This window comes from Sinocyclocheilus rhinocerous, unplaced genomic scaffold (genome assembly GCF_001515625.1).
Source record: "Sinocyclocheilus rhinocerous isolate Xijiao unplaced genomic scaffold, SAMN03320098_v1.1 scaffold1069, whole genome shotgun sequence".
Taxonomy (NCBI): domain Eukaryota; kingdom Metazoa; phylum Chordata; class Actinopteri; order Cypriniformes; family Cyprinidae; genus Sinocyclocheilus; species Sinocyclocheilus rhinocerous.
This window is the reverse complement of record NW_015635541.1, coordinates 2,084,202-2,096,315: the sequence shown is the minus strand read 5'-3', so window position 1 is coordinate 2,096,315 and position 12,114 is coordinate 2,084,202. Positions and strand designations below refer to the sequence as shown.

General features: G+C 36.2%; 1 protein-coding gene across 3 annotated transcripts in view; it reads left to right on the top strand.

Moving 5' to 3' along the window:
- Positions 1-12,114, top strand: part of LOC107747274 (adhesion G protein-coupled receptor B3-like) — a 168,202-nt gene that overhangs the window by 137,228 nt on the left and 18,860 nt on the right. For all 3 annotated transcript variants that reach the window (XM_016561742.1, XM_016561741.1, XM_016561740.1), the window contains one exon: positions 11,009-11,159. In XM_016561742.1, coding sequence (XP_016417228.1) covers positions 11,009-11,159 — 151 coding nt within the window. The remainder of the gene's footprint in view (positions 1-11,008; positions 11,160-12,114) is intronic.

Genomic DNA, 12,114 nt, shown 5'->3' with positions numbered 1-12,114 from the left:
AGCTTTTTCAGCTGAAATGTAGCACAGATATAGACCTTTAGTCAATATGTTTTTTGTTTTTTTTTGTGCAATAGACCATTTATGAGACCCATGAGAAATTACGATGTGTATTCTGCTAGTGTGTGTTGAGATGAGAGCTGAAGACATACGGTCTGTGCTGTAATTTTCTTAAGAGAATGAGCCGGACAGATGCAGAGTCTGCACTTATTCCATTAGCAGCACCTAAGATGTCTTATGGGGCTCTAGGATTATTAAATGGTGCTCTGAGACGTCCTCTTATCTCTCTAGAAAAGGTGCCATTTAATCCAGTGGTGCGTTGTGAAGTATCCAAGTGCCAGTATGTAGTAGCTGTCAGTGGAAATGAGATTTATATGAACCAGATTTTATTCACTTTAACTTTTACTTTCAATTTAAAGTTAGTCAAACTTTAAAAAGAAGTGTTAAAGGAGACTTTTCAGGTATGTCAGCCTTCAATTATCTGAGTGGAGTTTGGATCATTTAATTGAGCTGAGGTTTGGCAGCCACATCTATCTATCTATCTATCTATCTTATCTATCTTATCTATCTATCTATCTAGCTTTTTCAGCTGAAATGTAGCACAGATATAGACCTTTAGTCAATATGTTTTTTGTTTTTTTTTGTGCAATAGACCATTTATGAGACCCATGAGAAATTACGATGTGTATTCTGCTAGTGTGTGTTGAGATGAGAGCTGAAGACATACGGTCTGTGCTGTAATTTTCTTAAGAGAATGAGCCGGACAGATGCAGAGTCTGCACTTATTCCATTAGCAGCACCTAAGATGTCTTATGGGGCTCTAGGATTATTAAATGGTGCTCTGAGACGTCCTCTTATCTCTCTAGAAAAGGTGCCATTTAATCCAGTGGTGCGTTGTGAAGTATCCAAGTGCCAGTATGTAGTAGCTGTCAGTGGAAATGAGATTTATATGAACCAGATTTTATTCACTTTAACTTTTACTTTCAATTTAAAGTTAGTCAAACTTTAAAAAGAAGTGTTAAAGGAGACTTTTCAGGTATGTCAGCCTTCAATTATCTGAGTGGAGTTTGGATCATTTAATTGAGTTGAGGTTTGGCAGCCACATCTATCTATCTATCTATCTATCTTATCTATCTTATCTATCTATCTATCTATCTATCTGTCTGTCCGTCTGTCTGTCCGTCCGTCCGTCCGTCCGTCCGTCCGTCCGTCCGTCCGTCCGTCCGTCTCCGTCCGTCCGTCCTATCCTATCTTATCCTATCCTATCATATCATATCATGTTCTATTATTCTGTCTGTCTGTATTTTCCAGCACTAACCGCTGTTAATATCTTATTAATATTTAGAATACATAAAGCATATACAATCTTAAAACCTTTTCAGAATCCTAGGCAAGGCTTTGTCAAGCCAACATGACATGTCTTCTTGACAAACTTTGCTTTTCCTAGTTAGAGTTATTTGAATTTATTTGAATTTCAATTCATTTTAATTGTACTTCCTAATTTTTTTAATTGCTATTCTGCAATTCAATTAAAATCCAGCAATTAAACTGGAATTCAAAAGTCAGCTTTGTATGATGCACAACCATTTTGAAGTCAGCCAAGAAGGAAGTGTCGTCATTTTGAAGTCGTTTATTCCACTTGGTAAAATCTCATTGGCAGAGGACAATGCAGTGACCTCATATTCCCAGTACATATTTAGATTAGATTATGCTATATTTTTTTTATTATTATTATTCATTGAATCATTTAATCACATCTTCAAAGAGAATATTAAAGCTTTCTCGAAGAATCATCTGAAATGAAAGGATTCTGTGTTGATAAGAAGCCGTGACGGATGCCTCACGGATCAAATCATTGCGCGTCACTTTTCACTTTTTCACTTTTCACTTTTCAATATTACAGCGAGAATAAAAGTTACTCCTTCTTTCTTTGCGTGAACATTTGGGCGGTGTTATGCAAATCTTCCCACATAGTGAGGTAGATATGTGGGGGCGTGTTCGAACGAGCCGTTTTAGGTAGGTGTGGCTAACTCTTAACTTTTATAAAGAATATCTCTTTGGATTTGAGACTTTAGTCTTTGCAACTTTACAGATCTTCTTTATGCACCAAGAGCTTGTAACACTCTAAAGAGAAAGGAAAAAATGAAATCGCATCATATGACCCCTTTAAATGTGTGTATATATATAGTATTTATAGAGTTTTAGCTTTTAGTTTTAATTACTTTTTCTTATTTGTAAGTCGCTTTGGATAAAAGCGTCTGCTAAATGACTAAAAGTAAAGTAAAGTAAGGAAATTTGTTGCAGAGACCAAATTATTAGTTAAACAAATTAAAGTTATTATATTTTGATAGAAGATTGCAAAGACATTTTTGAATAATGTGCACTGATGAATCATGCACCAGGAAAGTGCATTAAAAAGTAAATAGGGTACATTTATTTCATATTGACTTTACAGGACAGGAAAAAAGCACCATGTTCTCTTAAAAAGTGATGGTCAGCTTTCCAAAACATTTTTCGGTATCTTTTTGCACCAGACCTCAAAAACATCATAAAATGATCCTAATATTCACCTTCAAGATGAGTCTATAATTTAGTGTCTGTATTTATGTGCAACTTCCTTTTGATCAGTTGCTGACTTGTTTATCTTCTCAAGTACTAGATGTGAGGATAGCCCGCGGCACCTTTCCAAACACAAACATCAAGGATTTTGAGGGGAGAGAACCGATCCGAGCAATGTTTAAACATGATGAAAAGCATTCGGAATTTCAAAAGTACTTACCTCGCTGAGTTTTTTTCCTGTGGAATTTTCGTTTTGTAAACGATGACACTAGTAATAGTCAATGCAGTTAGCAGTGAAGGAAACTATAGAAGAAAACTGTGTGTGGTTATTTGTGGTATCTATTCTAAAAAGTCTCCTATTAAGCAGAGATTAGTGCAGCCTTACTTAATGAATTGTTTAGATGCTACTATTGTAATGTCGGTTCTTTTATTTTACCTCACTTGTTGAACAGTAGAAAGCAACATTTTCGTATCTTGGCGAAGCAGCAGCATTTGTCATAAGTATTAATGTAGGAAAGGCCTTTATGTCAAAACAGAAACAACCCTGCTCAAACAGCTGAAGAGTGCTGTTTGTATCAGGGTAGATGTGAGGAGTATGTAACATTAATTGGCGAGGAGAAAAGCATTTCCAGCAATAATCTTGACAGAGTGTGAATAAATAGTTGTTAAAATGAGATATTGTGCTACAATTCAAGAATGTAATGAAGGCAGGATCACTGAAATATCCAGACTAGGGAAAAAGGACAATTCGAAGCATAATCTTTTCTGTTGCATAATGAGTCTGGCTTAATTAGCCTGCATATCAGCATCATGTCAGGTTGACTCTTAGCTATGCCTTATATCAACACTTCCTTTACATTGTGCTGATCTGGGAAAGTGCTGAACTATTACAAACATCCACTGCTACCAGAGCTTTGGTATCAGTCTATATCAACTTAGATGTGTTCCTGTTCTTTACAGAAAGCTATCATATGGCTTCAGAAAGACTTGAATATAGTGAGTAGTTATTTTTATTTTTTGGTTGTTTTTTGTCCTTTGTGTCACTTGGTCACTGTCAAGCTGATTTTTTTTTTAAATTAATTAATTAATTAATTACTTTTTTTAATTAAAGGTTAAACATGCTACATTGGGAGTGCTGTTAGAAAATAAGTGATAAAATAAATTGGAGAAAAATGGCTGATGTATCAAAATCTGTTACCCAAAATGATATCGAAAAGTTTAGAAAGCATCTTCATTTCTTATTAAATTTTGCTACTGAGGAAAATGATCTATGTCAGTAGTGAATTAATGACTTTTGTAATTACATAAATGTTTAATTATTTTATTAAGTTGCTCCCTCATATTATGAGAGGTTTATTCCACTTGGTAAAATCTCATTGGCAGAGGACAATGCAGTGACCTCATATTCCCAGTACATATTTAGATTAGATTATGCTATTTTTTTTTAATTATTATTATTCATTGAATCATTTAATCACATCTTCAAAGAGAATATTAAAGTTTTCTCGAAGAATCATCTGAAATGAAAGGATTCTGTGTTGATAAGAAGCCGTGACGGATGACTCACGGATCAAATCATTTCACTTAAAGTCAAGGATTTGAATGCCTCTGACACATCAGCCACTTTGATGATCTATAGAGATAGCTTTCAATAAAAAACATGCGCTAATTTGTTTTATCTATAACTTCGCCGTGGGGTAAAATGAGTCAGTCTTTTTCATGTTTGAACAGCTGAATTATAAATAATTAATGACAGCTTAATGGGCAAACTGACCTACTGCACTGGCAAACCTATGACACTGGCATCTGTAGATATTATCTGGGGTGGTAGGCTATATTTTCCCCCCAAGCTTTTTAGTTTAGTAGCTTTGCAAGGAACACAGTATTCTATAGATATCTTCTGACAGCTTGGTCCCTGCGCAACGTGTGAGTGATATGATAGAATGACGTAAACGCATTCCTGTAAACTGAAAACCAAGAGAGCAGCACCCTTGGTGAAGTGTAAGATGACAAATGTGTAAAGGGAAATTAAATCTTCAGGCACCTCACGATTCAATTGGATTCAGGGAATAAGGATCTGACTCCAAAACGATTGACAGTGCATCTTTGTTTTTGTTTTTTTATTAAATTTAATTATATTTTATTTTACTTTATTATTTTATTTTATTAACAGTGCATTTCATTGGTTCTGTACTTGTACTCTGCACAGTTACAATAAAGTTGTTAAACTTTAAAACTTAAAAAAAAAGTTGTATTTTATTTCATTTAATTTTATTTTGATTAAAACATATTGTTAACCACCCTGGACCACAAAACCAGTCATAAGGGTCAATTTTTCGAAGGAACATGATCTTTACTTAATATCCTAATGATTTTTGGCATAAAAGAAAAATCTATAATTTTGACCCATACAATGTATTTTTGGCTATTGCTACAAATATACCCCAGCAACTTAAGACTGGTTTTGTGGTCCAGGGTCACATATATTGTGAACTTTAACAGAGAACACTGTTAGAAAACATCTTGTAAAAAAGCTATTCCACAATCGAAGCTGCAGGATATGTGATCATTAATGTTTATTTTGCATTTGTGAGTTGCTTTCAATTCATTACATTAATGTTTTAGTTAATTGCATTTTATTGAAGTGTACAGGCATTGAATTGACATAATGGGCACAGAGTTCTCCAGTGTGTTCAAACATGCAGTCTCATAAATTAAAGCCCAGCTCTATACATAAATGAATCTCATTAGGCATTCATTGTTTACAGTGATTTAATATTTCTCGTAATTTGCAGCATATTATAAAGGCTTATTTATTTTCATATTTGTTTCAACCTCAAATTGTGTGTCCGGAAGCTTATTGAAGTGAGTTAGCATTACACCAGAGAGTCATCGTCCATGTATGAAAATGAACTCGCAAACCTTATAGTTGTCACGATGCACACACACGAGGAATGAGGAGACGCTGGAGAATACTTTACCAAGACTTATTTACAGGAACCAAGGGAGACGAACACAGGAAGACCTTTACAGGAAGACGTACAACAGCGGACAGAGAACTAGGGACTGGGAACACTTTTTATACACACAGGAGGAGGGGCTGACGAGACACACCTGGGATCAATGGAAATTAAACATGGGAAACACCTGGGAAGAAATCAACTAAATAAGGGCATAGGAAGGCACATGGGGAGCAAGACACACACAAAACATGGAACAGAGTCTGACAATAGTTAATGTCTTGAACCCTCCCTGGCCTCACGTTCACATATGTGAATCCCAGCAGTGCACATCAGCATCAGCCCTTCGACATCGACGTGCGCCTCCCTTTACGTCAGCTATGTTGTATTTACTGTTCTCCTGAACTTCCTCTGTTGCCATGGATACAGACACAGTGGGCTCAATATCTCCCGGCAATTTGCCTTTGTAAAGGGCAGTGTGTACTCAGGATTTCAGCTGAGGCTGTGTGCCACCCCCTCCACTTCCTCTGCTGCCCAGCTCTTCAGGCAAACCCACACGCATACAGATATAGTACATTTGGTACTTAAAGATACAAGTCAAATTCCCACTCAGGTTAGGTGCTTTTTGTGTCATGTGCCCTCAAATTCCTTCAGATGTGATCTGAATGCATCTTGTTCCTCTGTGTGATGTTATCTACATTCAAAATTAGTCTCTTATGCTCAACAAGGCTGCATTTAGTTGATCCAAAATACAGTAGAATACACAGTAAAATATTATTACTGTTTAAAATACCTGTTTTCTGTTCAATATATTTTAAAATACCTGCATACAAAGTACATCTCAAAGAGGCACAAAATCACTTTCACAGACTTTTTCACTAACTGTTCCCTCCTGGTGGAATGACCTGCCCAAATCAATCCGAGCAGCTGAGTCCTTAACCATCTTCAAGAAACGACTAAAAACACATCTGTTCCACCTTTATTTGACCCTCTAACTCTAGCACTTTCTATTCTATTTTAATTCTACTTTATCTATTTTTATCTTCTTTTTTTATAAAAAAAAAACAAACAAACACTAGCTTTCTATTTGGGATTAATTTCAGAAAAAATGTGCGATTAATTAGTTGTGTGTGTATATGTGTGTGTGTGTATAATATATATATATATATATATATATATATATATACAGTATATATATATATATACACCTTGCTACATGTACTGCGTTAGGCTAACCGAGACTTGTCATTTGCACTTTGCATATATTGTTGTAACAACATATATTGTTGCTCTTTTGTTAGTTTTGACTGCTTTTATTGTCCTCATTTGTAAGTCGCTTTGGATAAAAGCGTCTGCTAAATGACTAAATGTAAATGTAAATGTAAAATGTCATTTATTCCTGTGATGGCAAAGCTGAATCTTCATTATCCATTACTCCAGTCTTTAGTGTCACATGTAGTTTTCTACTGTACATTCGTATTGGCTGCCGCTTGTGCTTGCCCCCTTACCCGGCGGTAATAAACACAGCCTAAACACGCAAGCTACTTGTTAAGAGTGTCAGTCAATACTATATTTATAGTAGTTAATTTATGCTCTGTGGCATAAGTGTTTCTTTTTAATCAGTCATTAGCACTGGCCCATATGGCCGTGAGGTCCTGCGGTGACATGCATGTGCCATGAGCCTCATCACCTCCCTTCTCATTTGCTAAGCAGCTAGCATTAGGCAGGAAATAGAATAGATTGGTATTGCTGCGTGTATTTAGCTCTTCATTGATGCTAATGCATCTGAAAATGTTGTGCTAAGATCCAGTTGAAAGTGTCTTCAAGTATCTACCTCTAGTTTAAAGTATCCCCAAGCAGTGGAGTATGTGTAGACAATGCTAAGTGTTCATGTAAGCATGCAAATTTTGTAGAAGAACTGTGACTTTGCAGTAAGCACACACTCACTGAGGTTGCATTTATTTGAACAAAGTACAGTAAAAGCAGTAATATTTTGAAATATTACAATTTAAAATAGCTGCTTTTTAATTTATTTTAAAATGTAATTTATTGCTATGATGGCAAAGTTGAATTTTCAGCGTCTTCACTGTCACATGATCCTTCAGAAAACATGATGATTTCTTATTTTTATCAGTGTTTAATTATCACATTTTTACTGCTTAACATTTTAAATAGATTTTTTTTGCAACAAATGTCTCTTTTGATTAATTTAATGCATTTTTGCTAAATAAAAGTATTCATTTATTTAAAAAAAAAAATTGTACTAACCCCAAGCTTTAGAACGATAGTAATAAATAAAAAATAACCCAAAAAGACCCAAAAGTTGTATACATTGTAAAGATTTATAGTAGTTGTAGAGATTTACTGATAGAGATGATAGAGAGTGATGTTGGCAATTTACTTTTTTTCTTTTACAGTGTTTCGTAAACCGATGCAACAGTGAAAGTAAAAACTGTACACAGACAAGTAGGCCATGGTGTCCTTCTAATTCTAGAAGTCAAGTAACAGCGAATGCAAAAGGGAACATTGGTCCAGGAGGTCGTCTGGCTTAGATGCACACTGGCTGTGAACTTCAAACTGAGTCTCTCAGACATTGTGTGCGAGAGCTCATGAAAGCTGCTTTACTTAGGAATTGTGGTTTTATGGCAGAGTGAGAGAGCTTATCAGCATCAGGTGTCCCATCGCATGCTGCCAGCTGATCCGTTTTCACAGCATTCGTCCTGGCTGCATCAGGTGGACTTGGAGCAGGTGGAAGCAGGGTCTTCATTACGTCCCGTCCTGCTTGTCTCTGGCTCATGTTGGCTATGCGCCCAACTCTTTTCTATGCCTTGAGCATCCAGGTTCTCCCTCTGTCAGATTCACTTGTCGGCGGCTAGCTGGTGGGTGGATTTGTCTTCAGGGACACCACACCCTTGATGTGCTTTACCAAAGATATGTTCCTGTATCAACATTATTGTTGGTCATTCCTATCAACCAGTCAGATTTTAGGAAATTTCGAGACAATTTTACAACAGTTCTAATCAAGCAATCAGCACCCTTTGACTTTAGGGATGGGTGGGAATTTTAGAAAGGTGAATTCCAGTAAAGTCATGAAAAAGAAGAAAATCTTAAAAATCATGGAAATTTCTAAAGTGATTAGAGATCTTCCTAATTATTTCTCTTCTCTAAAATATGGAAATGTGATTGTAAGTCTCATGGAACACTGGTTCGTCAAAGGTGGTGGGAACCCCAGTTTTAGGAGAGAGATGTTTTTGTCACATGCTGATCATCCCGGTCTTAAAGGATTTGCATGGAACACATCGACTGCCAAATTCAGTGAGGAAGATAGTCATTTGGTGAGAAAGATGGTAATGGTTTTGGTGCTGAAGGCATCTCTCTGACTGATCGCTGTTGGTGACAAAGTGTTGAGAATGTCCGGAGCACATATGTTCTAATTGCAGTGAGATTTCCTAGATTTGGAATCATAAGCATGGGATGTTGGTCGGGGTTGTATGACACATATCACAGTATGAATAAATTGATATACTGTAGATAGATAGATAGATAGATAGATCAAATGTAAAATAGATCAAATGATTAGATAAAATTTAATTTATTCCTGTTATGGCAAATCCGAATTTTCAGCAGCCATTACTCCAGTCTTCAGCGTCACATGATCCTTCAGAAATCATAATAATATCCTGATTTGCTGCTCAAGAAACATTTCTTATCATTATCAATGTTGAAAACAGTTGTGCTGCTAAATATTTTTGTGAAAACCGTGATACTTTTTTCAGGAAACTTTGATGAATAGAAAGTTTAAAACAACAGCACTTATTTGAAACATATTTCAGTTGAAAAGTCTTTACTGTCACCAGGGCCGTTTCTAGGCATAGGCGAGCTAGGCGGTCGCCTAGGGCGCCGCCAGCTGAAGGGGCGCCAATGAGCGCACGTACTGGCACTTTTAGCAGGGTTGTGATAAAGAGTGGCGCCCGGAAATATGACTGCCGCCCCCACTGGATCCCCCAACATTATTGGGCTAGAGCAGTGTTTCCCAACCGGGGTGCCGTCTGTCGAGAGCAGGGGTGCCGTGTAAAAAATCCTTTTTTAATATTCTTAAATTGCTAAAATGTTTAAAAAAAGCATCGATTATATAATATCCATTTCAGATGTCGCCAATAATTAGAGATACACCGAAATTTCGGCTGCCGAAAATTAGTTCACCGCTCAGGTTTCACTGTCACGTGGTGTGACGCTCTGCGTACCTGAAAAACTAAAAAGCAATTTATTTAATTCCTATAGACCAATTTCTGTGTTTGCAAACAGCGATGACGTTTTTGTGGGCGGAGCCTATCTGGTGGCAGAAAATGACCGCTTTATAGTAGCAGTCTATGGAAGCCATGTAATAAAAGAATAAAAAAAGGTAGTTGTGAATTTATATTTCCAAAGTTCTGACTTTTTTTTCCTCGCAATTCTGAGATTATATCTCACAATTCTTATAAGAAAAATCAACTTGTCATCCTCTCGTTTGCCCTCAGATCAGAATCATGAGTTTATATCCCACGCTTCTGGCTTTTTTCCCTCAGAATTGACAAACTCGCAGTTGTTAAGTTAAATCAAGTTATAAAGTCCGAAATAGGAGATATACTTGCATTTGCGAGAAAAAAGTCAGAATTATAAAATAAAATAGGTAAATGTTACGTAAAATGTTATAGGTTTAAATAGTATTTCATGCTGTAACTGTAGGGCTAATATGTGAATATTATGCAGACCTATTGTATAAATCAAATTTACGCTTTAAAAGTAGCAGGTTCATCCATAGTGTGTCTATTTAGACATCTGCATTTAGTTTCAGTATTCTTTAAAAATGATTTGCATTCCGATTCTGACATCCAAAGGCACAATAATACATTTTTGATCTTATTCCATGGATTCTACCCGTTTCCCTTCACTTGTTATCAGTGTTTTTCTGCCACCACATTGACCACAATGTGCACGCAGCTGCAAGTGACGTAACTGTGATCAATTGATCTATTTGATCTCTTGATCTCTTGCTAAATAAAAATGTTATGTTTTTCTAAAAAATATCTTGATGACCCCATTATTTTCTTTTTATGTTTAAAACTAAATGAAGTCATATTTGTAATCCATACCCACACAAGCAGATTTGTACAACACAGTACATACCATCAAAGTGCCCAGCCCTAAACGATGGTTTAGACGAGCCTGGAGCAAAACATGTTCTCTGTCTGCGACTTTTGTTGTTTTCAGTCGCAAGCTTTTCATGACAACTTGTATGAAAAATCAAAGGGTGTAGATGCAATGAGGGATCCATTATTTTGTTTTCAATCTTGGTGGTTTCAGTGAGTTTCACATTTCTTTCTTGTGACTTTATAATTAATTTTAATGAGTGAATTGAGTACTTTTCACCCAAAAAAACTCATTTAGACTTGACTTGAATGAAGTATTTTATCAGTTCCTCTTCTTTCTCTCTCTCTCTGTTAAATGGACAGGGCATATGCACGATGACAACTGCATTACTGCACTTCTTTTTCCTGGCGTCCTTCTGCTGGGTCTTGACAGAAGCTTGGCAGTCCTATATGGCCGTGACGGGGAAAGTTCGGACCAGGCTCATCCGGAAACGCTTCCTCTGTCTGGGATGGGGTAAGTGCTTGGATCTCCACAACAATCTCTACATCTCTCCCTCTTTCTTTCTCCCAGTCTTTATTTCATTTAATCCATCATCATCATGCAGCTGGTATTTACTTCTCAAATGTGGACGATGTGAGTGGGTAATTTTTGAATATCGTCTCGTATGTTCCATACCTCCCTGGGGTTTCTTATACAGGACCACTTTACACACACATCAAATTGATTACAGAAGAGCTAACGCTCATCCCTCCAGTTACCTAGCAACAAACAAGGCTCTCTCTTTCCATCATTGCAGTGTTTTGCTGTGTGCAGAGGAAAAAGACAAGACAGAAGAAGATAGACAAAGACAGATATGTGAACCGTTTATTAGTTTGGCTATTCTGATGCACACTGATGGTGGATTAATTGAATTATTGGTATCCATGAAATGTTTCATGTGAGCATCAGTGCATGGCGGTTGTTTTAAACAAGACTCACATTTTAGATTTATATGGTTATACGCTGATCATAAGTGGTTTGTGTTCAGTATCTCAGAGCTTAATGGTGGTGGAAATTCATAAGCGATGTCTGCTATCAAATGAACTTGTTGCTCCTGCTTTTGTATCAGTCCGTGACTCCATTGCCATAACAACGGTTGCTAAGCAGTGAATAGACCAGACAAAAAGAATAAATTAAGGATGCCAGCAGCCAACTTCCAGATCATTTTACCTTCGTTAATGTCTACCTCAGGCATGACACGACACAAAAATTATATATAATTATATACAAAATAAAATAAATAAAAATTATATTTAATTTAAATATTATTTGTATATATAACTGTTAAGTATATGTTATATAATAATTAAGTGTATATATATGATTATAATATTATATATAGTAATATTATTAGAATAAGTCAAATGTAAAAATTCTATATGTGACCCTGGACCACAAAACCAGTCTTAAGTAGCACGGGTGTGTTTGT